Source organism: Diadema antillarum, unplaced genomic scaffold (assembly GCF_040938485.1).
Source record: "Diadema antillarum isolate AM-2024a unplaced genomic scaffold, OU_Dant_1.0 seq00000059_RagTag, whole genome shotgun sequence".
In the NCBI taxonomy this organism is placed as follows: domain Eukaryota; kingdom Metazoa; phylum Echinodermata; class Echinoidea; order Diadematoida; family Diadematidae; genus Diadema; species Diadema antillarum.
Window position 1 is genome coordinate 213,525 of NW_027271164.1, and position 27,751 is coordinate 241,275.

At 37.7% G+C, this 27,751-nt stretch overlaps 1 protein-coding gene across 1 annotated transcript; it reads left to right on the plus strand.

Moving 5' to 3' along the window:
• The first annotated feature begins 700 nt into the window (after positions 1-700).
• Positions 701-27,427, plus strand: LOC139725776 (uncharacterized). The gene is made up of 28 exons (XM_071636858.1): positions 701-743; positions 1,492-1,697; positions 2,668-2,779; positions 3,501-3,715; positions 4,568-4,665; positions 5,432-5,614; positions 6,233-6,711; positions 7,425-7,562; positions 7,996-8,073; positions 9,141-9,380; positions 10,616-10,684; positions 11,709-11,984; positions 13,059-13,296; positions 14,058-14,210; positions 14,540-14,612; positions 15,068-15,166; positions 15,841-15,927; positions 16,580-16,735; positions 17,464-17,604; positions 18,598-18,714; positions 19,210-19,359; positions 20,055-20,254; positions 20,907-20,918; positions 23,289-23,386; positions 24,061-24,264; positions 24,898-24,990; positions 25,634-25,767; positions 27,290-27,427. Exons 1-28 carry the CDS (start codon positions 701-703, stop codon positions 27,425-27,427), a joined length of 4,230 nt encoding a protein of 1,409 aa, XP_071492959.1.
• The last annotated feature ends 324 nt before the right edge of the window (positions 27,428-27,751 follow it).

Below are 27,751 nucleotides of genomic sequence, written 5' to 3' on the forward strand. Positions count from 1 at the left end.
GAATATGATGGAATCCTTTCAGTGTGGTCGGAAGTGTATGTTATGCATTGTGGGAGGTATAATCCCACTTGGCCACACACAGAGATCACCAATGAGACTACCCAACCATCAAGACTTGTTTTCTATTTGTTCCCAGCATTCTTTGCAACCTTAACCAGGGTAGCAACTCTGCTGTGGTCCATAACTCAGGAATATTCTATGGATACTTTGTTATGTTTCTCTTAGTCTAGTTCACAGATTTAAATTCTGCTCTGTCAGAATGAGATACATAAACTTGTAATACGGTATAAAAATATCTCTGATCATACAGATATAAACCTCTGCAAGAAAGGCTGTACCCCTTCAGTTGGAATGGTGCGAGATGAAAACTGTGACTATTAATAGTAGAGGGAGTAATGCGCTGTGAATGATTCCTTATTGTGAGAGAAGGGGAGTGCAAACTTGTATCCAGACTACAAGGGGGGGGGGGGGGTTGGGGAGGGTAGGGGACTGGGAGTTTGGGAGATTACCCTATGCAGACAGACAAAGAGGATCTAGAAAACATGTTACCACATGGATCTGAAAACAGTTTTCTGGATCAATTAATCCGTATCTTCTGATAGAGGTGAATATATCGCTGCTTCGTTTGCTGTTTTTCCTGACCTTTCAATCTCGATATTGCAGGGAAGCAGAAAAGCTGTCTTGAATTCACAAAAGCAACATGACTAGTAAGAAGATAACTCCACCTTCCACGTCAGAACTAGGTGAGTTTTGAGCTGAAGGTCTTCTTCTACTTGTGTTGTAGCATACTCCAATTTTTTTTGGCGTATTGTGTGTGTGTGTGTGTGTGTTGTGTTATGTGCTATGTTTGTGTATTTGGGTGTTTTGATGAAATGCAAAATCAGGTATTCTTGCCAAGGTTGAATGCTGGGTAGTGTCCAGAGAGAAACAGCACATACTGATGTGATGTAGAAACAAGAATGTCTTTATGTCTTACAGCATTAACTTACACTTTACATGCTGATGATTGAATTTCTAGCAGTATACAATGTAGCATGCATTGTTGTGATCTAATTCTTGTTCTGTTGTCTGCCACGCCATGTAAAATGGCAGTCAAGTCAGAAATCATGGTGTGTGAGGTTTGTAGTTAATGACATCAAGCTTTCCGTGTACTTGAGACTCTTTGCAATGTGGCTGTAAACACAAATGGTTTTGGATTACAAGCAGATGTAAAATGTTACTTAATCTGTGTTGATGTCATTCAGTTTAAAAGCCTTACATTTGTTCCACATTTTCAAAGATACTGAATCTGTTTTATACCTAATAAATCACAGTGATGTTTAGGCTGCATATATAGTATTAAATAAAACTCACTTCTCTCAATGCACTAATATAGATGACAGTAGCAGTATAATATATCATGCAAATAATCTTTCTGTGCTGAAAGAGTGACTCACTTTTGTCAGAATGTACTGAACGTGATGTTTGGAAATTGACTGATGATTGCACCAGGTCTGACGATGCGGCTGAGTTACAACTTACTTCCAGATGTTCATGATGATGCTATCAACGAGGAACTCCTTGAGGCGCTGCGGCAAGGTTTGCAGGACGTCAGTCGGCAGCGCCTCCGCTTTGTCCTCATTTCTTTCCGTCGCCAGGCCAACCAAGAGAACTGCTTAGCACTCCGTGATGTCATCAACATCCTCAGTGAAAATAAAGTGAGTTTGTCCTCTTGGATACCACTCATGTTCAAGATGTCTGACCAGTTATCATCTCATCTCTACAGTCACTTGTGCCTTTCTTGCCTCTTCAACTATCTTAATACTCCATCTATCCTTACAAACTCTTTCTATTCCTTTGCTCTTTCCTTTTTTATTTTCATAATTGTGAAATCAGGGTTAAATTATGAATTTGCAAATATTCAAATGAGGGTCAATCTGTGGTTCTGCAATGTCTTGTAAAGAAGTGCAGATTATTTAGGTGAATTTGGTTATGACAGGAATGCAAAACTGCATACATGGTCATTATGGCTTGTTTGTGTAGTGCCAAGTGCTTTTAAGTGAATTAAAGTTGCATGAGAAGCAGTTGCTTGGGCATGCAACTAGGTGTCGGTGCAAGGGGATTCCATGATTATAGAGATATGTGGCTGCAACAAGATAGAGTTCGGGTTACTGTTTTTTCTCTCAAATAATAATACAGCGTGAGGTTAAAAAATTAAAACCTTTTGTAATTGAGGTGATGTGCAAAACAAATCTTTGCTCCTGTGTCTGTCCATGGTAATGGGCGAGAGCATTTGTTCTGTTTCAAAAACAGTACAGCATTATGGCATACCTTGATGAATAGAAGGTGGTATCTATAGCACAGTTTGGTTGTCAGCAGACTTTTTTTTAACCCATTGAGGACGGGTTGATTTTGCTACAACACGCATTTCCCATAGACACCTGCCTGAGTATACTCGGGACTAGTCTATAATGGGTTAATTATTATTTTTAATTAGAACATACAGGTATGAACGAAGAAAGGATTTTACTATACACAATCAAAACAAAACAAGGTGCAATTACTGTAACAAATATCTTGGTGTACTAGAGGTGTATGTGTGGACCCATGGTGCTTGTTTTCACCATGATAAAATAGCTTTCTGCTTACTTTTCATCTGATTTAATTGTTGGTTTCTCTGCGTGACAGGTCAAGTTTAAGACCCGCACACTGAAGCTTCTTCAGATGAAGTTTGAGAAGAAGCATGGCCTGGATTACGAAGCCTTGTGGAAGTTAATGGTGGAGGCACAGTCACGAACCGGTACGTTAACTGTACTTTGCGTTGTGTGTTGGGAAAACAAAAAGAAGACAAAGAATAAGAAGAGAAATTTTAAGGACATCAATTGGTACACCTAGATTTTTGCAGAAGTACTCTTTGTCGTTGAAAAACCGTGAGGTCAGCCTAGTCCACGTCAAAAAGTTTGTCCCTAGGGCCTGTTAGCATTCAGTGTACATCTATGGATTCTGTCAAATTTAGAACATACAGATAATGAATGATTTCCAGTGTCAAAAACAGAGAAAAAAGGCTCAGGTAGTGGACATCAAATAAAACAATTGCGAACTAATCATAGGTAGGTAGCAGGATGAGTGCATTTAATCAAAGGAATCTACATGCTGTGCTTTCTTTAAACATGTGCATGAGCCTGTATTAGGTACCGGTATGTTTCCTGAAGCTATTGAAGCAATTGTGTTTAGGAAGTATATTCACATGGTAGACTGTTTCAAAATTTTGTTTATGATACTGGGCCTTCTTTATTCACAACAATATTCAATATTTGTAACATTACAAAATGAATCAAATATCAGGTAATCAGTAGTATTGGATAGAATATCTCAAAGTTACATTGTGTCCAGTAATCCTATGTGATTATAATTTTTAAAATATATTTATAACAACACAGGCGTACATATTTGGCAACAAAGTGTATGCTATTTTGTTGTACATCATAAATCCATCAGTTGTAAAAACACCTGTCATGCAGGTCGAGACAGTGTCCAGGCAACATATGGCAAGCGGGACCAGCTGGATGCCTCGGGGAGTCACCTTGGCAGCGCCATCAGCGATGCCCGAGACTGCGAGCTGCTGACCAAGCTGAACAAGATTCTTCAGACGAGCGACGGTTTTGACCTCAAGGAGATGAGGGCAGTGTGCAAGAGTTCAGATGTCAGCCAGCACGGACTCATACCCAAGAAACGGGTGAGGATGATTGGGAGATATCCCTATCTCTTGATATATCTTGATATTCATAATACTAGTAGTTGAACATTTATCAGACATTGTTACAAGTTAACAAGATGCTTAAATACTGATCTTATTGATACACTTTATCGTGAAAAGATTAACATATAGGAAGTCTTTTCATGCAAAGAAAGAGTCATATAAATAGGGTCTTGTCAAGAGGCTATAATCAAGAGCTGATGGTGGATACTAAAAAAAAAAAAAATCAAGAAAAGCCTCTGGAAGCTCTGATTTTACAAATAATCATCGTTCTCATTTGAATTTGAATGCAAACTGGACATATGACTACATCAAATTTACAAGTATCACACAATGTTAACGAGTTTAAAGTTATTTAAAGCGACATCAGACCAGCACATAATTATATGCAAATGAAAACACCATGCTGTCATCGATTATTCTGTCATCTAAGTGTTGAATAGAGGAAATGATCTTGGCCAAACTTTTCCTGCACACATATGAAATGATGCCTCCTTGTGTTTGACACAGAAGCAAATTTTTGAAATACATTTCTTGTCCTTTTTATAGAATTACAGTCAACCTTGCATAAGTGGCTTAGTAGAAGGTCTTTTCAAGCCCACTTCTCTTTATATTCTATTAATTTTAATCCCTCTTAAGTCAAATTTTTTCTAAGTGAAAGCTATTTCTTCGGTCCAAATAGATTTGACTTAGGCGTGGTTGACTGTATATTTTTGCCAAAAAAAAAAGAAAAAAAAGAGAAGAAAAACTAGGGCCCATGATATTAAAACTCTTAAATCCACCAAATATAATCCCCCTTTCCTATCCATGTCTTGCTTTCTTCCTCCATAGTTCCGCAAGATCTGCAGTGACCAGCGTCTTCCCGTTAGTGGGGTTTTACTGTCAACCCTACTCAGCAGGTGTGATGATGAGAAGAACGGACAAATAAGGTAACCATCTCTGGCATGATGAATTTGGATTTATTCTGATTCAACTCTTAATGATTAACTTATGCCCCAAGTGTTCCAAATGGCCTTGTTCATTTCTCTCTACATGTTTTTGCCTTTGGAGTAGGACTACTGCATGGAAGTTCATTAACTTTCTGTATTGGAAAATTTTGAAATTTGATTTCTTTAGATCTATACGAATGCAACATTTTCAAGAAACTGAACTGCCGTGTACATTAAGTTATATAATCATAATGCCTAATGATCGAGGGCTTTTGTTAGAGTTTGATCAATATGAAACATACTTTCTGAGAGACCATTCCCTTAAAGTTGTGTCTTTCCGGGTTAATATTTATCATCTGTGCAAGCATGTTAATGCAATTTAGTGTAGATCTTGTTAAGTGTGCTAAAGACAGTGATACCTGTTCAAAGTCCACATCAGTGCAGCAAGACATCCATTGAGGTTTTAAGACATTTCTGTTTGTTTCATTAACGCATGTCTTCCGAATGAAAAAGGAGGCTGCATAATTCTGTGATTTAAAGCAATTCAATCTTATTGATACATTTACAACTTCCATGAACATATTCATGGCAAAATGCCTTTGACATACTTTGTCCTTAGTCTACTGCATTTGTTGTGGTTAAGCAAGATCATGTATTTATGTCATTTGAAATAATGTGTCAATTGATTGTCTATTTTACTAAACTTATATGAGTTCTATGATTATTTTGTCTTACATACTCAAAACCTTTCACTATGTCATTGTAGCTGGCCAGAGTTCATGACCCTTCTGGAGCGGGCAGTCAGTCTGGACAAATCTCTGTCCACCTCGCAGCAGGGCAGACCCAAGTCAGTAGCATCATCACAGCAAGGAGTCACACTGACCAGTAGCCTGAATAACAGCAAGGCTGGAGCTGAGACTAGCAAAGCAGTTTCCAATACTGGTAAGGAGTGAAACTCTTGTATTATGAAGTGAAGGGATAACCATTTTTTATTGTTTTCTGTTGTGCGTAACCCACTTAGGATGGACTGATTTTGCTACAACACGCATTTCCCATAGACATCTGCCCGAGTATACGTTGGCCTCGTCCTCAACTGGTAAATGGATCATGTTCAGAATTAGGTTGTCTTCACATAATTTTTTACACAGGATCATTTTCAATTGACAGACACACCCACACAACCAAAGATTCTTTTAGTTTGCTGCACTCTGGAACTCTACTCTATTCCATATTTACAAAGTCTCTACTGTACATCTTTTAACCCATTGAGAACGAACTGATTTTGCTATAGCACGCATTTCCCATAGACACCTGCCCGAGTATTCTCAGGACTCATCTTCATCGGGTTAAAGAAGTTGCATAAAGCACACATCTATTTGTATAGTGAATTCTATTTGCCAGTTCTCACATACTAGTAAAAATATGGTAACCTGATACCCATTCATAATGATAATATCATGCAGTGGCTAAATATTCTTAATAGATAGCCCAATTTGGAGACAATCACTGATTACATATGTAATAATCTTTGTGTGATTTCTCTGTTTATGTTTGCAGATACAATGAGTGATAAGGATAAGAATCTATTGAAGAAGCAGAAGAATGTATCCTTCGAGCACTCTAAAGGTCCACTACCGAGCAAAGCTTCCAAGCCAGTGGTCTCAAATGCTGCCATCATGGGAGACGATCAAACAGAAAAGGATTTCCTCAATTCAGAGTATCGCCGCATCAGCGGTGATGCTGGCGAGTCCAAGCCCAGTGCCATGGAGGGCTTGAGACAAGAAGCGACCCTTGACCTTGCAACGGAGACTAAACAAAAGCCTGACAAGGGATCCTCAGTGGTGGAGACCAAGCCCACGCCAAACAGCCTAGCCATGTCGCTACCCTCCCCGCCCACTCAATCACCAGCCATCCCTAAAAAGCAGAGTAAAACAGCCTGGAGTAAGACCCAGTCCGCCAGACCGAAGACCGCAAGCAGCAGGCCTGCGAGTCGTGCCACTCCTCGTAGTGTCAAGAAGACGAAGGTTGCTGAGAGCGTCGGAAAGAGTGAGTCCAAAACCCCATCTCGTCAATTAAAGTGTTTCCTTGAAGTTATGATCAACCTTCACCAACTCCACTGCCTGATGATGTTTTGCAAGGCAGAAATAGAAATAACAACAAATCACATTCACATCATTACAGCAAGTACTGGAGGGATCATTGTAACTTACACTGATAGCACTTCTACTGGGTGTACTATAAACTCTCTCCATTCATGTCCATAATGTAACATCATGATATGATACAAAGAATTATCCTTAGAAAGCTGGAATCTGCATTACGTTATGATTAAGGTAATAATTGTAATTATTTTCAGTAACACCCAAAGGGCATGTCAAAGAGAAAGTATACCAAGCTTTTCTAAAGCCTATCATGTTTTTCAGATGAATATACAGCAGAAGTGCATACATTTTTAAAGTGAAGTCAAAATAAATGTTTATATTGAAACATGCTACTATTACTCATGACATTTTGATCATGTAATCACCAAGTTTTATGTATACATGTTGAATGAGCATGTACATGGTATTTTGTCCATGAATTCTAGAGAGTTGTTTAGATATCATTGTAACTGGTAGTGTACTGTGATGCAGACTGGAAAGGCAAACTATGATGGTGCTACATCTGTGATCACTCTGATAGTATTGGTGAAATCGTAAAAGTAAAAAGTCGTAGTTTATACCATTCTGTCATGTATTTTGGTTTTACGGCCATCATAGCATCACCAAAGAGAAGTAATAGTAACCTTGGCGCATCAAAGGGCAAGGAGAAGGTAATTACTACTCCAGAGAAACGGCTGAGTCAGCAGACATCACCAGGGAGTGATAAACAGAACTGCCCACAAGAGGACTCAAAAGGTATGACAGTCATTGCTAGTTTGATTGCGATTAATCTATGTTTATTAAAGAACTGCTTTTCATGCAAATCAAAATGAATATCAACTGCATATGAGGTAGGGAGTGGCATGCAACTTTCATTTCCTTTGTACGTCAACCTTTGAACCAAAGTTTCTCACATTAAGATACTAAAATCAGTATCATTCAGCATTAGAAGGATATGTTTTAATAGTGTAGAATGTCCCCAGTGCCACAAGATATTAACTAGTACTAATATTTCATGTGCTTATCCAAAGGTTTGTAATATGCAGGTATGCTCTCATCGGAACAAATTACAATATTCATCCACTCTTGGCATATTGTCTTTGAAATTACGAAGTGACTGAAAAAAAGCAAAACAATTGCATACTGAAACACAATAATTTTTCTCACATTAATTTATTTTTGTCTTCAGAAACTGATTCCCTGAACCAATCAAATACTTCAACCACATCTACTGCTGTCACTGTGGCCAACAGTGATGGCTTGAAAGGTAAGTTTGTCTCTTCATATCATTCTGTCAATAGACAGGAGGGTGCTTAAAGTATGAGTAATAATCCTTCAAGTCTAATGGTCTGATGTTTGACCATATCCTTATTGAACATTTGTTACAACTATAAAACATGATATATTCGTGGCATGAAAATTTCACAAATTGGAGCTGACGGTCTTTCTCGCAGCATGAAATTTTTGTGAATTGCCGCTGGCATCCAATGCATATTGTGTAGGCAAGAACTTTTACGTGCATTTTAATTTCGCGGATTTTATAGGTGCTCACAAAATTTGCGAAATTGAAATGCAGGCGAACATTCCTCGTTTTCAGTAATTGAAGGGGAAAGACCGCCACAAGAATGACCTTTTTGAAAGTTACAAATGATAGAAAAACAATTCCAGTATTCAAGATAGAAGTATTACACGGAAGAAGTTAGAAATATTTATGTATTTACATGAATATACATGTAATGTGAAAAAAATTGCTCTATTTAGAACATGGTTTCTGTAGAAATGTGAGCGTCAAGCAACTTTTATTCACTTTAGTAGATGTCTAAGTTTCAATTGAGAAGTGAACTAGATCAGGCACATTATATAATGACAAATGCTAATATTCTGTAATAAGAATCAAAATGAGTGGAGGAAGAAAGAGTGGGTGTGTGTTTAGATGAATGTGAAACAATGTAGATAGTATAGTCATTAAATGAATGAATTTGTGGTCTTCCGGAATAAAACTTTTCCAGTTGAACTGGCGCAGTTTCCCTGTACAGTATGCCCTATAGCAGGGATGAGCGAATGTCTTCATTTTTTTTTTTTTAATGTCTGTATATGACACACCTATACATACAACTAACAACTAACACATAAATGATTAAGGTAATAAGACTGAGTTTTGTTATTGTTGTTGTTGTAGGAGTGGGATCCTCTGCCTGTTTAGATAGTCAAAGTAGTGATGTGGTGAACGATGATTCAAATAATGACAGGATACCAGAGATATATGCCATTTAGTTATGTAATTGAAATGAGGTATATCAAAAACTTCTAAAAACATCAATCTATCATCCTCAGACATTGACTTGCAAAGTGGTAGTGTGGATCCAAGTCAGGGCGGTGCTCCTGGGAGCACAGCACCAACAGAAAATATTCCCCAGGGGTCTGTGACCCAGGGGTTGATGGCCCTGGGGACGGGTCAGGAGGAGGCCACGCCTAGCGACACCAGCCTTCAGAAGAGCGCATCTAGCCCCAGCATTGCGTCCACCCAGATCAGCCAGCTGTCACAGGACTCAGACTCACATGCCTCCTCCCAGGGTGAGTTGTCTTTGGAGCGCAGTCTGCTCTAAAGGCTTGTACTCTCATTTAGTGTTACTGTAAAAGTGGAAATTTTCGCGGTGCTCAAATTTTCATGCATTTCGCGCAACCAGAAACTATCGCGAAAATAAAAGCACGTGAATATTTTTGCTTGCCATATGTGCCTGTGCGTGATGTCTTGATTCCACAGAATTAAAAACATGCGAAACTCTTCCGACCCGGCCAAGCGCGAAAAATTAGTCACGCGAAAATATCCACTTTTACAGTACTCTCTTCTTCCTGGAAATTTTATCTGACTGGAGCAGCTGTTCGGAGTTTGTAGCATTTGATCTTACATGACACAAAAACAAAGACATGAGTAGTCCTCATCGTTTCTTATATTTCCAGATGCCTTTATATTTTGAGCATCTGAGTGTTTTTACGAGAAAAAAGCAGAACAGTCACAGATGATACAGTTTCACAAAGAAATGGGATTTGTTAATGTGTTATTTTGTGAGTAGATGACTAGATAATCTGTTGTGGCTGTGGCTTGGCTGATGTCTCATCTTGAAGTGTACAGAGGACATGGCAGGGCATGAATGGGACTAGTTCTAGATCTTTCAGCTTGAAATTTATCTCAGAGATGTTGTGGACAAGTACTTTATATTGTGTTAATTTCATGAATTTTCTTACTCCAAAGATTGATGTATACTCTACATACACCTGTATACTGTGTAGATTCTTACTAAAGGTCTGTCATTGTGTTAAAAGATATAGATTTTTAATTCATCTTTCTTTTTTTTTCAAATTATTTCAAATTAACTTTTATATGTTTGTTCTCTTATTGTCATTAGCCACATTAGCGTAGATATCACTTTTGTTTCATTTCCTTTATTTGTTACCCTATTTCTACATCTTGGTGACACTCAACTGATATGATATTACACTAGGTGAACTGCTCAGTTTGTTACATTATAGACTTGAGTAGAACTCTGCAGTCTTCAGTAGCATTGCGGCTTGCTGTCTATTGCAATATCGATATTAGACATCCAGATGTTGATGTTAAAGACCTGAACTGAAACATGTCTAGATAGGTAAAATTGTGTTGTAATATGCTGTCCTTTTGGTCAATTGTCAGATGTCCTCTCCGTAACCCACAGAGTCCTCCTGTTTACCCCTACTCCAGTGACCATTTACAGTGTTTGTTTACTCCAGCCGAAGAGTATCAAACATATTTCTGAATTGATCCTTATCAGGGGAAAGTAATGTATCGGCAGTATCAAGCCAATTATCTCAAGACTCAAACTCGCATAATTCCATACCAGGTGGGTAATGCATTTTAGGAAATTCCAATGAAATACCTACGCTTTTTTTTTCTCTTAAAATCATATATCCTCGCAGAATTCCTGTGCCCAATAATGCAGTAATGGGCGAATGAAAATATATAAGGGATCTAATTTACTAACAACTTTGAATGTAAAACTTGCTTGGCCCTTGTTTGATCCCCTCTCAAAGAAATACACTTTAAAAGAGTTTCTTTCCTAGTTGTGGTATTATATGTTTGAATATGAAGTATCTTTCTAGTCTCTTGCTTTTCTTCCAAGTGTGACAGTTGCAGAACATATGCTCAGAAGAATAATCATACTAATGCTCTTTCAGCAAGTCTGTTTACTGCAGTAAATTATTAGTTACTAGTAGTATTTGTAATCTTTTGGTGATTGAGGTATAGTGAAATGGCTAATATATGGGTTGTGTGCACAAAAATTAATGCAATGCTTTATAATGAAGTAGGCCTGCTTTTATTCCTTTTCACATCTTCTTTTCATATCTTGTGATTTCTTCACACTCTCAATCTGTGTTTGTATACCAACTAACATATTTTGGATTCATTTGGATTGGGGTGCTGTTATGTCCGCAAAGTTGTACCTATGTGTCTCATGTTGTGCATTCTACTATGTCTCCCCACCTTCCCATGTACACCCCTCATCCTTACCTGCACCATTGTCCTTTGAGAAGACTGTATTCATAAAAGTGTTTCACGTCTATTCACATATGTTCATCCTTCTATGTAATCATTTATTGTTCTGTGTACTCATCTCTCCCTCTTTCTCTTGCTGTCAATCTCTCTTTCTGTCCGTCTTTCTGTCTCTGTATCTGCTAGAATATCATCCTCTCTCCCCATGTGTGTGTATGTGTGTGTAGGTGTGTACATAAGTGTGTTCATTTGTTTGTTTGTGTGTATGTGTGTGTTTACGTGTTGCCCTCCATTCATTTCATGTCTTTGCTTGCTACCAATATCTAACACGCCCTGTATCATGCATATGTGTGCTTTGGCCTCCTTATGCGCAGCTTCAGACCAGCCCCTGCTTTCCTCCAAGCAGCAGTCCGGTGGCGACACCCGCTCTATCCTCTCCTTTGTCAGCAGTGTCGGTGGTGGTGGTGGTGAGGAGAAGAGGAAGGGTATGGGGTCCTCCCTCATGCAGTCCTTCAAGAGCCTCCTCAAGAGGGGGAAGAAGGGGGAAGGGAAGGAGGAGGAAGAGGAGGAGGAGGAGGAGCTGGAGGAAATGGAGATGGATGGCGAGGAGGAAGAGTTGATGAGGCTTGGTAGTAGGGATGGGAGTGAGGGTGGAAGCATTGATGGCAATGATGAAGGTAAGATAAAGAAAAAAGAATGCTTGCAAGACTTAAACAATTTTTTTTTTTTTTTTTGGGGGGGGGGAAGTGGCATATTAACCCCCCCTTTTTTTTAAGTTTCTTGCTGCATATTCTATACTCTTTGAGTGCTTCTATATAAAGGCATTATAGAGATTTGTGCATAGCTCTGCATATAAAGATATAAAAATTACATGCAATACTTACAAAATTTTGTATCCTTTGAGATCATTGTTGAATCATAATATTTTTGGAAAAATGATGTATTAACCCTCCCTTTTTAAAAGAATTCTGCTGCATATTCTACACTCTTTGAGCACTTCTCCTTCATAAAGGCAGAAAAAAAAAGATTTGTGCAAAGCTCTGCAAATATGGTGTGGTTAAAATAACATTTCTCTAGTAGAATGCTTTGCATTTGATGTGGTTGTTTGATGTGGTTATTGTTGAGAATACATAAAATGTGATGCAGATTTACATTGTATCTCCATGCATAGTAAAGCTTCACAGTACACAGTAGTGTAGACACTTGTTTCCTGACTAAGAAGTCACCTATTTTCTGCTATGTCAGTGATTGATGACTCTATGAATGTGATGCTCTCAATCAAAATGCATAGATTATTTGTGTTTAATAGAATCTTGTCTATTAGTATTCTCAAACAGAGGATTGAGCTGAGGCAGGATATCATGACCTGAGAACTAGAAAGGTGCTTGGACCGCAAAGCCTGTGGAGTTAGAGCCCTTCTAGCTCTGACCTGGACAATATCAATGTTTTTGGTGGAGCTGATATTGATACAAGCAGAGATCACAGTTGTTGTTTTTTTTAATAATGGAAGTAATGATTGTGGTACAATGATTAGGAAGTAATTATATAAAAAAGACAAGAAATAGTGCAGTGATTTGGAAGTGGTGTTTCATAAAGTGTAAAGTCTGTTTTCAGGCACATGCAAAGCAGCAATATCGTGTGTATTTAGTTTTCTGTTCCTTAAACAGCACAGTGCATTATACTGGTATGTTTAACTTATTTCCCCTACCCACGTTTCGCAGAAGACATTGCTGAAGAAATTGAAGAGGAATTGGCGGAATCTGCCCAACCAGGACAAGAAGACAAGGAAGAGAAGGAGAAGGAGAAGGAGAAGGAGAAGGAGAAGGAGACCGACGTTGAAGGTTCTGTCACCTTGGACGTTGTGGTGCAGGGGAAAGAAGTGAGGTACTACAGACCAGATGCTTACATGCAGACTCAGATGGCGCCAGATCCACCGTCAGTGGAGCTACGGCTGGACTGGGTGTAAGTATGAATGAAAACTACCATTGATTCTTGTAGGGGACATAGTGGAACAAGGACTGCTATATTATAGTGGGACATTATGGATCAAAGATGAATGCATTATGGTCTGACAGTTTTATGCACTCTTTCAACTACTAGTGTATATCAGTTGTATCAGTTCACAGGAACTGTGGAAATTTCATATCATGGCTGCTTGAAAATGATATTGGCGAGCTGTCATTGTAGGTTATTTTAAAATCTATAAGTAGAAAGATGCTGAGTCTGATTTCTTCATACATCTAATGTCACGATAGTATTGATGCATATCTAGTTTGCTTAAATTGTAGAAACTTGGGGGCATTTCATGAATTGTTTTGTATTACAAATTTGTCAGACAAATTGAGAGAAAGATTGTCAGACAAATTTGTGGGACAAATTTGCTTTCAGCCAATCAGTTGCAAGGATTTCAGTAACTCATAACAATTGGTCAGAAAAAATATCTGACAAAACACTTCTGAAATGTCCCCCATGTCTGTGTTAGATCAACTGACTAATTTGTGCATTTGTAGGGTTTGTGCTTCGTATCTTTATTTTTTTTTTGGAACTGGAATAGGATTTATGTTGCCTTTTAGTGATGCAACTTAACATCAAGCCATTGAAATACCATATGTTTTTGTGCGTTACCCACCGTAAAAGTGTTCATTGTCAATGGTCATTTATTCCTCAGCATTGTATGTCACATTGAGAAGTGCTCATTTCTATTTCTTGTTGGTGTGATGTAGATATGGTTACCGTGGCAACGACTGTCGTGGGAATCTCTTTGAGGTGTCCGGAGGAGAGGAGATTCTCTACTTCATGTCCAGCATTGCCATCATGTACAACCCTGCTCTCAACCTGCAGCGGCACTACACCAAACACACGGCTGAGATACGGAGGTAAGTGGTGGACACTACCAGTGGCAAATCCAGAGGGAGGCACACCCCCTTTATTTTTTGTTAAAACAAAAGAAATAAAATGGAACAAATGAAAGAAACCCGGAAGTGGCACTAGAAATATTTTTTTTGCACCCCCCCCCCCTTTACGGAATTCCTGGATCCGCCCCTGACCACTATGTGAAGTTTAAATCTGTCAGAAACAAAAGTGTTTGCCCCTTCATTTCTGCTAAAAGTAGGAACAGAAGGACATTAATGAATTAATGCAATATCTTGCAGACACTAAAAATATTTTAGAAATACGAAAGATCATGACTTTTTGTTCTCTTCAGTGTGACAGTTCACTCTGATGGTGTTACCGTGGCGACAGGACAGTCTAGAGGACCAGATGCATCTGGGGTTAAGGTGAGTGCTGTGAAACCCTGACTGAACAACTGTAAAACCAGAAACGTTTGCAGCATTAAAATTTCGCAAATTGGTGGCTGGCATTCAATGCATGGTGTAGACAAAAACTTTCCATGTACATTTTACTTGCGCAAATCTTGGCTCCTCATAAAACTCGCAAAAGTTTCGTGCATGCGAAAAAGTGCTATTTTTAAAGTATCAGTGACAACACTAGTATGCATTTATTCACAGTGAATAAGAGTTCACAGATAATTTTTAACGTATATCTGTGTTTTCATGTTTCAAACTTGTCATTGATAACATTATGAAGATATTAGAAATCGTAATTGAATACATTGTATTAAAATGAAAGTGCGAAAAAACCCAAACAAACAGTAATGTAGGAGAAAATATACCTGTTCAGCATAAATGAATGAAATACTTGAGTTTGCATTTTCGACCTGAATGTGTTTTAGGCTTCAATCCATATATGGCGTGTGGACACTTTAGAGACCAGTCTGATCATGGAGGAAGGATTTGATGCTGTTATTTGCCTGGCGTTTTCACCCCATCAGGTAAGTACCCTGAATGTCACCAATCTCTTGATAGTTTTTAAAAGACTTTTTAACAAACAGACTGTCAAGGGAGGCTATAAATCATGACATTTTGTGCTGTAGATTTGTGATTATAATCAAGGATTTGCTATTCATTATAGAATATAATGTGAGGGTGGTTAATGATTTTGACTTTTTTGTTTTGTATGATCTACTGTTTTCTACGTGAAAAGTAGTGTAGTGAAGTGAAACAGTATTTCTAAATATGTATGAAATATATACAACATTGTTTACAAATGAAGAGTTTGTTTGCAAAAACCGATAAGTCCATTTTTGAAGATTTTGAAGTACGGTCTCTGTCATAAAGTACAAAATAATACCTTTTAAATGATGTATTGGTCATTACATATAAAGATATATTTTTGAAGTTATGGTCAAAAGAAGCAAAAATTTTCTTATTATTCTCTTTACTTTTCTTGACCTTTAATTGCAAATATCTCCATTTGACAAATATGGACTTACCGGTTTTTGCAAACAAACTCTTCAAATGTACTCAGGACTTTTCGTATGATGCATACTTGCCTGTGGAATTGGTAAATGGAAACAGTGTTTTATGAATGTTTGAACATTATTTACATAGTATACTCATAACTTTCATTCCTGACATGTTCATTTCTCATTCAATTATTTTACAGGATCACCTACTAGCTGTGGATAAAAGCAACAAACATACTTTATCTGTGTGGAATTATAAGTCTGGGGAGAAAGTTGCATCAGCACTCGTAAGTCTCTACTCCATCTCACAAGGGCCCCATTTCATAAAAAGCTTCTTTGATAGCAACTCTTGCTGGAATGGTAATTGTCATGGTAATGACAAGAATCCAGCTTCCTGATTAGCTGTTGCTATGGGAAGTTGCTATTTCAGCAAGAGTTGCCATCCTAACATCTTTTATGAATCGCGCCCCAGATATCATTATAAGATTGTTCAGAAACCGCCTGTTACAGGTGAAATAAAAACCAACATATTGAGAAATATGTGTAGTATGCTGACCGGAAACTTGGATACAAATCAGGGATTGATTTTAACATCTTATTCCTGATTCCAAGCTATGCATGCTTTCTTCCTCACCAAAAGAAGAGGTTTCATCACAAAGAACGTAAGACACAAATGGTTTGAGGACAAGTTTGAAAATGGTTCCTCAACTGAGTTTTATCTCAGCATAAAAAGAAATTTCCCCTGTCCTCCAAGAAAATTAAAATAGCAGCAAACAAACATACCAGTATACACAAAAGTGACATAATTCTGTTGTGTCCTAGAGTAGATAACGTTAAAAGTCATACCAAGCAAACCGGTATTATCCTTAGGGAGTGTGTAGATCCCACTAGGTAAATTGATAGAATCTGTGTCTCACCCCTTTTCTGCAATGATTCTAGATGAATACCTCAGTCGTCTGCCAGGCAGCCTTTCATCCCAGAGACCAGCATCAGATCATCAGCGTCGGGAGGGAGCATTTTGTCTTCTGGAAGCTTTCCAAGGAGAGTGAGGAGGGAGGGTTTCAGCTGGAACAAAGCATGATGGGAAACTATGAGGTATCAAAGAGACTTCATCTCCATCTCACAACCACTTTTCCTTGTCAATGTTTCCTTGTGTGTGGTTATATGAGCATTACGTTATTGTTTTGTAAGTCTGATTGTTGTCTTTTTCATATCGTATGTATGATAAGTTAATATATTTTTTTTTTAATTTCATTACTGTCATATACTCTATTTGTCATTATATTTTGTGTGATTTTATAGCCTTATGAATTTTGTGAGTTTGTCTGACATTCATAAGAAAAATAATGCACCAAGATATTGCCTCCTGTAACACAAATTCAATGAATATTGTCTCCAAGGTGAAAAAGTGCAAATTTTGCCATTTCTTTCCCATTATGTCAGTGTTGTTCTCCATGTCCTGATTTGCGAATCATGTTTGTGGAATGTATTCCATATACAGTATTTGATATCTGCTTTCATATCACTAGGTGTACAGTGCATGCTGATTTACATATTGTTAAAAAAATTATATCTTTACATGCCATGGAACCCTTGATACACAGCAGGAGAAGTGTTTTTTGTTGTTTTTTGGCAAAGATAAGATATGTCTTCACATTCTCAAAAACCGACTTCCAAATTTACACACCATCTCTCTGTGTTTGGGTTAAGATGTGTTTCAGATTTTCTGTCATGTTGCGTGCTTTACCAGTAATTGCTGGGCTCCTTTGCAAGCCTTCTATTACCCATCATCTACTGTATGAATATCTTTCTCTTGGTTGCAGACGAGTATGAAGGCCAAGTATGTGATCAGCATGGCGTTCCGTTCCAATGGCGACCTGATCACAGGTGACTCTAACGGCACTCTCTACGTCTGGCCATCAGGAGGCAACACCATCTCACATACTATCAGTCATGTGCACGAGGTAGGACCAGGGTTCCTTTTTCACCCAGAGGTTTGCATCAGCTACAATTTTAAAAAAAATGAAATAACATCAACTGAATTGCTAGGAGATTATTTGTTCCAGTTGAGCTGTTTCCATGATATTTTTGATCATTTGATTTTGCTATATGAAATGGATCCTTAAAGGGAACCCAAACCCAAAGAGCAATGTGGATTGAGTGAAAGCAGTAACATTAGTAGAACACATCATGAGGAGACTACTAGAGGTTATGACGTATGTGTGGACAACAATGTAAAGAAAATTATAAAGAAAATTCCACAAAAATTCACTTTTCTAGCATTACAAAAGAGCTCTTGTCTAACCGCTTTCAGAAAGCAGGGGGAATAATTGCTACCCGTAACGTATGTCAGTATCAAATTGATGGAATGTGTACTAGTAATTTTCATGAAAAATGAATTTTTGTGGAATTCCCTTTATATTTTCTTTATATTGTTGCCCACACATATGTCGTAACCTCTAGTAGTCTCCTCATCCAGCGGTTCCAACACAAAAACTTCAAAAATTCATAACTTTTGCATCGATTGTCCGATTTTCCTCAAACTTTCACTGATGTGTTCTACTAATGTTACTGCTTTCACTCAATCCATGTTGCTCTTTGGGTTTGGGTTCCCTTTAATAAGTGACATGTGACTGGAATACTAAAATGTACCAAAATCACTGTCAAATGGCCTCATGTGTTAATGGTGGGGGGAGGGGCAGATGGCTGGTCGTTAAAGTGATTAGATAATGGTACAGGAAGAGACTATTATGGGCGCCAATGAGAAGAACTATAAAGAAAAGTGACAAAAACCTTTTATTTTTTTTTGTCATGCAAATCAACATGAACACGTGTGTCTAAAGTACCATAGTTAAATTGTCATATCCCCCCTTTATGAGCAGATAAACAAACCATGTGCCTATTAAACCTAGATGTTTGCGTGCAAAGTAATTTCCACTCTCCCCACATGATTTCAGGGACCCGTCTTCAGTCTTCAAACCATCGGTAGTGCCATAGTATCAGGAGGCAGGGATGGGATGCTACAGTGCTGGACCCTGGCAGGAAAAGGGGGTGATCACCACGGAAAGCTGCAGGTGAGTTGTCTGATCAGGTGACCGGTCACATGAGTACTATTGCCCTAATGAAGCTATTTACAGTGAATGTTAATACCACTGGAAGATAAATTGTATGTGCAAATTACAAAATATGGTGATTTCTGCATGCACTTCTATCTATACTGATGACAACAGGTTTTTGGCATATTATTCCATATAAAGTCTGAGAAATGATTCTGCATGAAATATTTATGATACATGTATGGTGTCTTACAAAAGCAAGAAGGTAATAACACATACTGCACTGCATGTCATCAATATATACATCCAGAATGTAAAGTGATCACATTCATTGTGGGATATTATAAACATCATTTGCTTCAGTTTAGTATTTCACCACAACATGTACAAACTACTTTGTTCCCCAACTAATATTCTGTTTGCTCTTTGTATTTATTGAGTAAAATATTGTGTAATAGCTCAAGTTTATCAATACCTCATTCAGTCCAAATCATCTATGTTTGTATGGAATAGATACCAAAAGAAGAAGGGGGCATCCGCTGCATTCTCCATAGTGGATCCAATGTGTACGTTGGAACCACCGTAAACTCACTCCTTTGTATCGCTCTTAAAGACACAAAGTTTGCCATCACTGGAGAAGAATCTACCTCATGCCTAACCCAGGTGAGTTTTGCTGCAAATGCTGATATTGTACAATTCATTCTTTTACATTGTTTTCTCTGATATTGGTAAATTAGGAGGAATACATAAAAGCTGCATCTTGCATACAATGAAAAAACCTTAATTCGTGAAAGCTTCTGAATATTGTTAATAAACAGTCATGTGTGGTAAAATGACAAACTTTGATGCAAAATATCTAGTGAAAACCTGCACAAAGTTTCCAGAACTGGTTGTAACATTTAGAAAGGCATTCCTCCACAACTAATTATAGATATCAATAAATCATAGTGTATTTATATTGCCCTTTAGTATTCCTTTTACTGTAAATCTGTGCTTTTCTGATGGTATTACAATATATACCCAGGGCCACTTTGCATTTGTGGTATGGCACATCCAGCCTCAGAATTTTACTTTAAAAAAATCATGAGTTATTATTTCAAGTCAAGGCTTGGAATATCCACACCTCTGCCAAATTTACCATTATATACCAGGTTTGTTCCTATGTGACTTTTTGAACATCATCTACAGTGTATATTCTGATCAAAAACTTTTTGCTTACCATATGCTTCTAGCAGTTTGGAGACAAAAAGTTGCAAATTGCTTGTGAAGTGTGTTGAGTCTGATATGCCTTTCTGCTATTGGGCTGTTAATAGATTGTACCAGCAGTCAATGATCTCAGTACGTCTGATTTCACACAGAGTCATTATGAGGAAGTCCACTGCCTCACAGTGCTACCTGGTGACCGTTTCATCACGGGCAGCTACGATGGTACTGTCTCCCTCTGCAGCTTGGCTGACCACCGTCCACTCTGGAGGCACGCCGTCAAGGGAACCAACATCCACTGCATGGACATTCACTCGGACAGTGGTCTTGTTGCCGTGGGAACCAAGGATGCAAAGTAAGGCATGAGTGGGCCGGTTGATATGATGCTGTTTTTTTGGTGTTGCCTGTTTTGACTACATACTAATATTCATCTTAAGCTATACATGCTCTTGGCTACTGGCATGGCATCTATTGTAGAGATTGTGATGTAGTAGAGATGACATTCTGTAAATTATATGACTTTAAGGTTGATTTAAGGCATTGCGTTGTCCATGAGACCTTGCATGCTACATTTGTACATTTTTCAGCATGTTTTTTAGTTTTGGTCATTGAAGTGTTATGGGATGATGGAAATACATGTAAAGGATAAAAGAGAAGATATAGTAAATATTAGAGGCATATGTTCACTCTTTTCTTGTCCATTGACTGCGTGCAGGCTTGACTGTAGCCATTAGTGATAATGACTATGTTCCATCCAAGATAGTACATATAGCCTGTCATTATATAGCAATGGCCTGCCTGTACTAACACCATGAGCTCAAACAGTATCAAAGGTCTAGATTGAAGAAAGTAGACAAGTTTGCTGTCAGGGAGATAACTATTCTCAGTGATCCATCTTTTGTATACCTAATCCAGAAAGTTACTGACATACACTTCCAAACTGCTCATACTAATTTGCATAACTTCTCATTCTGAATTTTTAACAAATTTGCTTTGCTACAACCCAGAATGGGCGACAGGTAAAACCTCTGTGTGTGTGCACTGAATGCATGACTGCCAAGGATATTGTCTAATACACTCTCCTCCAGATATACTGTTATTTCCATTTATTTTTCTTTTTGGAATGCATTGAATGATTAGAGCATCCATGTATGATTATTTGTATCATTGACCTATGGAAATTGCTTGTTTCTTGTATTCCTATTACCTACTTGCAGTTCTAATATTCCTATCACCTGCTTGCAATCAGATTTGTAGATTTATGCATCAGGTTATGTGGGAGACATGAAATCATTTGATTTGATGTAATTTGTAAAAAGATTCACTCCCTTCAGTTGTCGTATTCTCTATGTGAATCTTAAGTGCGTGGCTGTTTTTTTGTTTGCTTGTTTGTTTTTTTTTTCCCTGTAGGGTAGATCAATAATGTGATGAATAATCCAACACACTTTGATCGAAAAAAAAAAAAATTATCAACTAGCATTGCTATCATATTTGTGACCCTGCATCACAAAACCACCCAAAAGTCACCAGACATGATTTTTTTTTTTTGATAGTTAAGGGCAGATTCTGAAAAAGCAGACTGTAATATTTAAAATGATGTATACCTAACTCAATGCAAAATGGACTTCCTAACCTATTTAAACAATAGAAAGGAAGTATCGGTACACATTCTGGAAATGTGTGTACTGAGAAAAGAAGCTTTGAAGTTTAGGATGTATTCAAGGGCTTAATCTTGCTGCATGTGTCTGGTTCAATGAATGGGACAAAAACAGGATGTAAAACTCTACAGCAACCACAGTGAAAGGATTATCAGATTAAGCTTAGATATTGTTGAAAGTGCAATGTGTGTAAAGGTGTTTTTGTTTTTTTACAAGAAAGGAAATGGGCCTTCTAACACATACCTAATCACACCATTATACAAAAAGGTGTTAAGAAAAACTGCATTGAACACAATTTTGCCATTGGTACTATGATCCCAAACTTTAGAATTATGTACAAGTATTGCTCTTTCAGAAAAAAAAAATAGCTTGACTCATTTTACTTTTGAGTTGTTACATAAAATTGGGGGGGGGGGAGGGGTGGAACTTTTTGTTGGTTTTGTGATGTACAGTCACATTTATGACGAAATTGTATGCATACAATTTGTGTGCATAAACTGTGTAACTTTTCAAGATACAAAATGGTACCAGACTTTGCCTATCTCTCATAAAGGTAACCATTCATAAACAGAAAGAAAGAAATATTAAAGATATGATCAATTCTTATCAGTCCAGTTTTGAATAATATTTTCAGTTTAGCTTTGAGATAGTTTGCATCTATATTCCTTCCAAAAGTAGATCTTTGCTTCCAGCTGTTTTGTGCCTGTATCCCCTTCATTCTTGCTTGCTTAGTAATGCTTTGTTTTCCTGTGCATGCTGCATGCTGTCTTTATGTAAACTTCCAGCTATGACAGAAGGTGAGTGCATGTCATGGTTTTATGCTGAAATAAAATCTGTTTAATTTTTGCGTAGATGTTCTTGTGGAGGTTTGAACATGTCTTATTTGTATATATTCAGTCTCTGACTTTTCATTAATTTTCTTTTGTGTGTGTGTAGAGATACAGATATGGTCTATCAATAAGTGTTCACTTGAAGCATCTTTGCTCTACTATTACTACCGGGAATTATTGATACTATTCGCTAACATTTATGACATGTGCAAAATTGTTACTGATATTTAACAGATGCTACAAATACTGTAAGAAAGAGGATGAGGATCAGACATTTCATTTGAGAAATGTATCAATCTTTCCCACAGATTTTTCTTTTTTTTGTGGGGAGGGGGTTGTTTCAGAATGATATGCATGGTCATTGTGCGAAAGGGACATCACATCACATATTTTCTCAGGAAAGAGTGGTCATGATGTTTCTTTTCTTCTGTTAAAATATGACTTGTATTAACCCATTGAGAATGGGCTGATTTTGCTACAACATGCATTTTCCATAGACCCTTGCCTGAGTATACTCGGGACTAGTCCTCAACGGGTTATCTGCAGGAGTATGCTATCACACTTACATCTATCCAATCTTTAAAGCACCCTCATGCTTTTATATGTAGAGAGATACTTCATGGTAATTCCACCATATAGGAATGTCCTTGTTCACATTATTAACAATTAAGGTTGGCGTGCATACATAGTGTCATATCTTTGGGGTCTTCAGAATGTTGGCAGGGTTTGTGAAGTACCCATGTATTCAAGTAAAGAGGAGAGTCTATGTGCTTTAACTATGACTTAAACTTGGAGTACCGGTATGTGCTGGATGTGTCATTTAATTTTGCATGTGCCTCAACTTGCATCAGGTATACAATGCAGTGATGACCAGTAGCTCTACTGTATATGTTTTTTGCAGCTTGGTGATTTTGAGCCTTGGTCAGTCTAATGAGGAACCAGAGGTCAACCGCTACAAGCTAGGCAAGGGAACTGCAATGTGTCTCAAGATTTCACCAGGTTGGTCTTGACTTCATAGTAGGTGGTCAGAGGAAGCCATTGATTTTTTTTTTTTTTTTAATGGATATGTCATCAAATTGCACAGTCTGTATATTAAAAGGAAATGTTTGAAGATCCAAACCAAGGCTGTAGAGGTTTTCTTTTTTTGATGGTTCTTTTCTACATGTAAATGATCAGAGCATCTGTCAAGTAGGACAAACTTTAGAAGCATTGTCAGTGAGACTTACGTCTGTCAAATCCTCTGTGATAAACAATTAACGTTGACTGATATATGTTATTCAAGTTAAACAATGACTATTGAATCCTTTAAAACTTTAACTTAGCTGAATATTTGATATTTAGATCATTTAAGCCAACGTGTAAGAAGGTGCTTGTCAAGAAATGACAGACCTGATTGAAGGTGTACTGTAAAAGTGGAAATTTTCGTGCATTTCACTCAACAAGAAGTAGGGCAAAAATTAGAGCATGCAAATTTTTTGCTTGCTATATTTAACAATTATTTTATGTTTTGATCCCATGGAATTGTGCAAAATTCATCTTACCGCCCGAGTGCGAAAAATTACTCATGCTAAAATTTCCGCTTTTACAGTATATAATTATATAAGCTAACATCTCTTGCTCTTTTGTAGTTACTGATCTCTCTGTGAACATTTTTCTTTTTAAATTTCTAACAGATGGTGAGTTGATAGCAATTGGTTGCCAGGACAACCTCATCCTTGTGCTGAAGACGAGTGATAAAGGTCACACCCTGGAAGAAGTGGGCAAATTTTCCGGTCACAGTGGACCCATCATTGGGCTGGACTGGTCCAGAGAGAAGCTGGCAGCAGAGTCTGGTTACCTCATTCAGAGTTGTTCAGATCAGCTGGATTATATGATATGTAAGTCTTTTGAGAACAAGGCTATGTCTTAATCACTCATGAACAAAAAAAGAAAAAGAAAGGAAAAGAAAGAGAGTAGGTCCTAACTTGTATTATCAGGCACTAACAAGTCTGCAAAATGACTTTACTGGCTGCTGCCTTTAACTTAAATACATTTATTTGTTAAAAGCAAGATGTCCATTGCCTTTTTGTTTTTGCAGGAATAAGGATCATATCTTGTTTGTATGGGTCTCTAATCTATAAATGGGTGTGTAATACCATTTTTAGTGTTCGGTGTGAAGTTCAGACTGAGGACACTATATTTCACTTTAACTTTGCTGTTGCACTGTTGAAAGGGAATTTATATATGAAAGAAACCTACAAGAAGTGAGACGACTAGAGAATAGAACATTCCAGGAAATTCATGTTCTATTTCCAGATCAACATTTATTTCTTGAATTATCTACTCCAAAGAGACAATGGACATACATGGGGATTTTCACAATTAATTGTGAACAAGTCTCTCTTTCTAGACTTACTCCTGTTTCTTTCCCTCCATATTTCATCTTCCAATTCTCTCTGTCATTGCCGCTCCATCTATTGCTGCTCCTGGTTCGGAATCGCTCTCCCCTCCCAACCTTGCCCTGTCGACAGGGAGCAGTCAGACCTTTGAGGCGGTCAGTGGTCAGGAGGTGAGAAATGTTGAATGGTCATCACAACAGTGCCTCATGGGATTTCCTGTTGCAGGTAAGAATCTTGACCACTCAAAACATTTTTATATGTAATGTATGAAATAAGATATTCCACTGATAGCTATGATGATATCATTTTGTCTGTATTGATAAATTTTTGCTGTAAAATGCTTGTTCAGGAGATTATTGATCAATGGCATTGGTGATTGTTGTCTGTTTCTGTAGTGATTTATCTGATTTAAAACAAAGAACGAGTGGGGTGATGAGGGATGGGGGTTGTATGGCATCTTATCTTCACTCAGGGTCACATGAGCAAGCACTCGTGTTCACCAGGCTCCTTAATGGATAACTGCATTCTTGACTGCTGAAACAGGTTAAAATGTGATCATCTGCCAGCTGTTGTTAGCCGTTTCACCATTGTCTGTCGTAGGATGATCCATGTTTTAGATGCCTGTTCCCCATATTTCCTCCTGTGGCTACTCAGAAGCTGCATAAAGAGTATATAAAACAATTATTTTTGAATCTCCAATAATATATTTGTGTATGTATGTGTGTTTGTGTGTGTGATTCATCCTACTATCAAAAACGGAATTGTGTTATTCTTGTTTCTTGCTGAGTAACTCCTTGTCCCATGTGTACTCACATTATACCCCACATCGCTGTGAATTTGTGCTGTAACCCTTCCATTTTTTCACTAGGTATCTGGGGTAAAGAAGTGGAGGGACCCATGCACTCTTCAGTTGATGTTTCTCGTGAAGGAAGCCCTCTAGTGGCAGCTGGTAGCTCTGATGGTCAAGTTGCCTTGTTCCGTGCTCCATGCGGACACTCTGAGGTAAGTTCACAGTGTCACTACATTCCCCATCTCAAGGTAAAATAATCATAATCAACTCTACTAGCTAGTGAGCAGCATTTCTTAATGTATGCTGAACCTTTTTTTTTTTTTTTAAGAAAGTGTATATGTGACCCTGCATCACAAAACCAACAAAAAGTTGCCAGACATGGATTTTTAGTTAAGAGCAGATTTTGAAAAAGCAGACTGTAAGCTTTAAAATGATGTATAACTCATTTCAAATGGACTCTCCTAACCTACATAAATATTGGAAGGAAAGGACACACTCTGGTAAGTTTGAACTGAGAAAACAGGCTCTGAAGTGCAGGGTGTATTCAAGTGCTTACTTTACCAAGCCATATTGGCTGTGGATAAATGGAACAAAAAACAGGATGTTGACCACTGGAGCAACAACAATGAAGAGATTATCAGATTATGCTGAAATTAAGCATGCTTTCTTAACACATTCTGTAAATGATTAATGCCAACTTTCAAAGCAGTAGCTTTATTCTTTCTAAAGTTATTGGAGTTGAAAGTGATGAGTATAGATAGAATTTTTAAGAGTGCTCTATGAGAAACACCTAATCACACTATTCCCCCAAAAAGTGTTCGAGAAAACCTGCTGGAAACACAAATTCCTGTTTGTTTTATGATCCCAAATTTTAGCATAATGCAGAAGAAGACTTGCTCTTTCAGAAAATATGAAACACTCAATATTGGTTAGGTTGACCCATTTCATTTATTTTCAGTCCTCACACAAAATCACTGCATGCGACTTTTTGTTCGTTTTGTGATGCACGGTCACATATGAATGTTATTTTTGCATATGATTCAGAATCATGTATTGTCAGTGTAGAACAGTATGGTAATGTTTGAACTTTACTGAAATGTTAGTGAATGTAAAGTTGTTAAAATGTGTTTTTCTATTTCAAATCACTGAACAGGGGCAGTCTTGTGTTTCAGGAATTGAATACTTCCACTTTTTGACTTGGACATAAACATTTGTGTTGTACTTGCAACAGAAAATTCATAGAGCACCTTTCTTGGTTGACCTTCGTATAAAAGTAAAAATTGTAGCTTTCTGAGAGTCCATAAATTGAACTCGAGGCATTCTTAAGATTGATCTTAAAAAAGAGAAAGGAAAAAAGCAAATGATGCAGTCTTATGGCATATCCATTTCTGTTTTTCTTTCATTCATGTTTAAACTGCATATCACTAATGGTGCTAAAATCTAACTAGAAAATTGTTCTGACAGCTAATCTCTGTTCTTCCTACATTGTATGATTTAAGGTGCAGTAAGGTGCTATTTTGTCACTAAAGTTACATTTGTCTTTTACTGTGAATGACTATGATAAGTTAAACCAACATCGGCATTCAAAGTCAGTGATAGGAAATGTGTTCTGTTTGTTCTATATTATGGAATAATTGCCTCAATGTTCACCCTCCAATTTCAATGTCAAAAATACCAAGTATATTGGAAAATTATGGCACGATATTTCTTCTGCTGTTCTTATCTCATCTATAGGCTCAGTCAAAGCAGTTTGTTGCCCATCCACACTGCAGCGTGTGTGTGCGGTTTGCGTCAGCCTTGGGCCAATGTCTCCTTACAGCTGGGAGCAAAGACTACACAGTGTGTCAGTGGAAGGTTACATCATGTGAATAATTATATCTTCATCCACCTGTTCACTCATCCAACCGTCCATCCATCCATTCATCTATCCATCTGTCAATCCGATCCACGATTATATTCACTTACTCACACTGTATTTCTTCCTTGATGAAGCAATGACATTATCTTCACTGCAGTATACTGTGTTGAAAGCAGAAATCATATGCACACACAAATGCTCAGGTAGACACATGATTAGTGTGTGAATAAAAGCTCTGAGATTATTACTGAGCATTTATGATGAAGTAATAAAATCTGTGAAATAAAGATGACAATGTATGCAAATAAGAAATTTTGATTCATCTATCCACCAATCCA

Coding starts and splice junctions, on each gene's coding strand:
- LOC139725776 (XM_071636858.1), top strand. CDS start 701: ATGACTAGTAAGAAGATAACTCCACCTTCCACGTCAGAACTAG. Junction 2,780..3,500: donor GGAGGCACAGTCACGAACCG/GTACGTTAACTG, acceptor CCTGTCATGCAG/GTCGAGACAGTGTCCAGGCA. Junction 10,685..11,708: donor CTCGCATAATTCCATACCAG/GTGGGTAATGCA, acceptor CCTTATGCGCAG/CTTCAGACCAGCCCCTGCTT.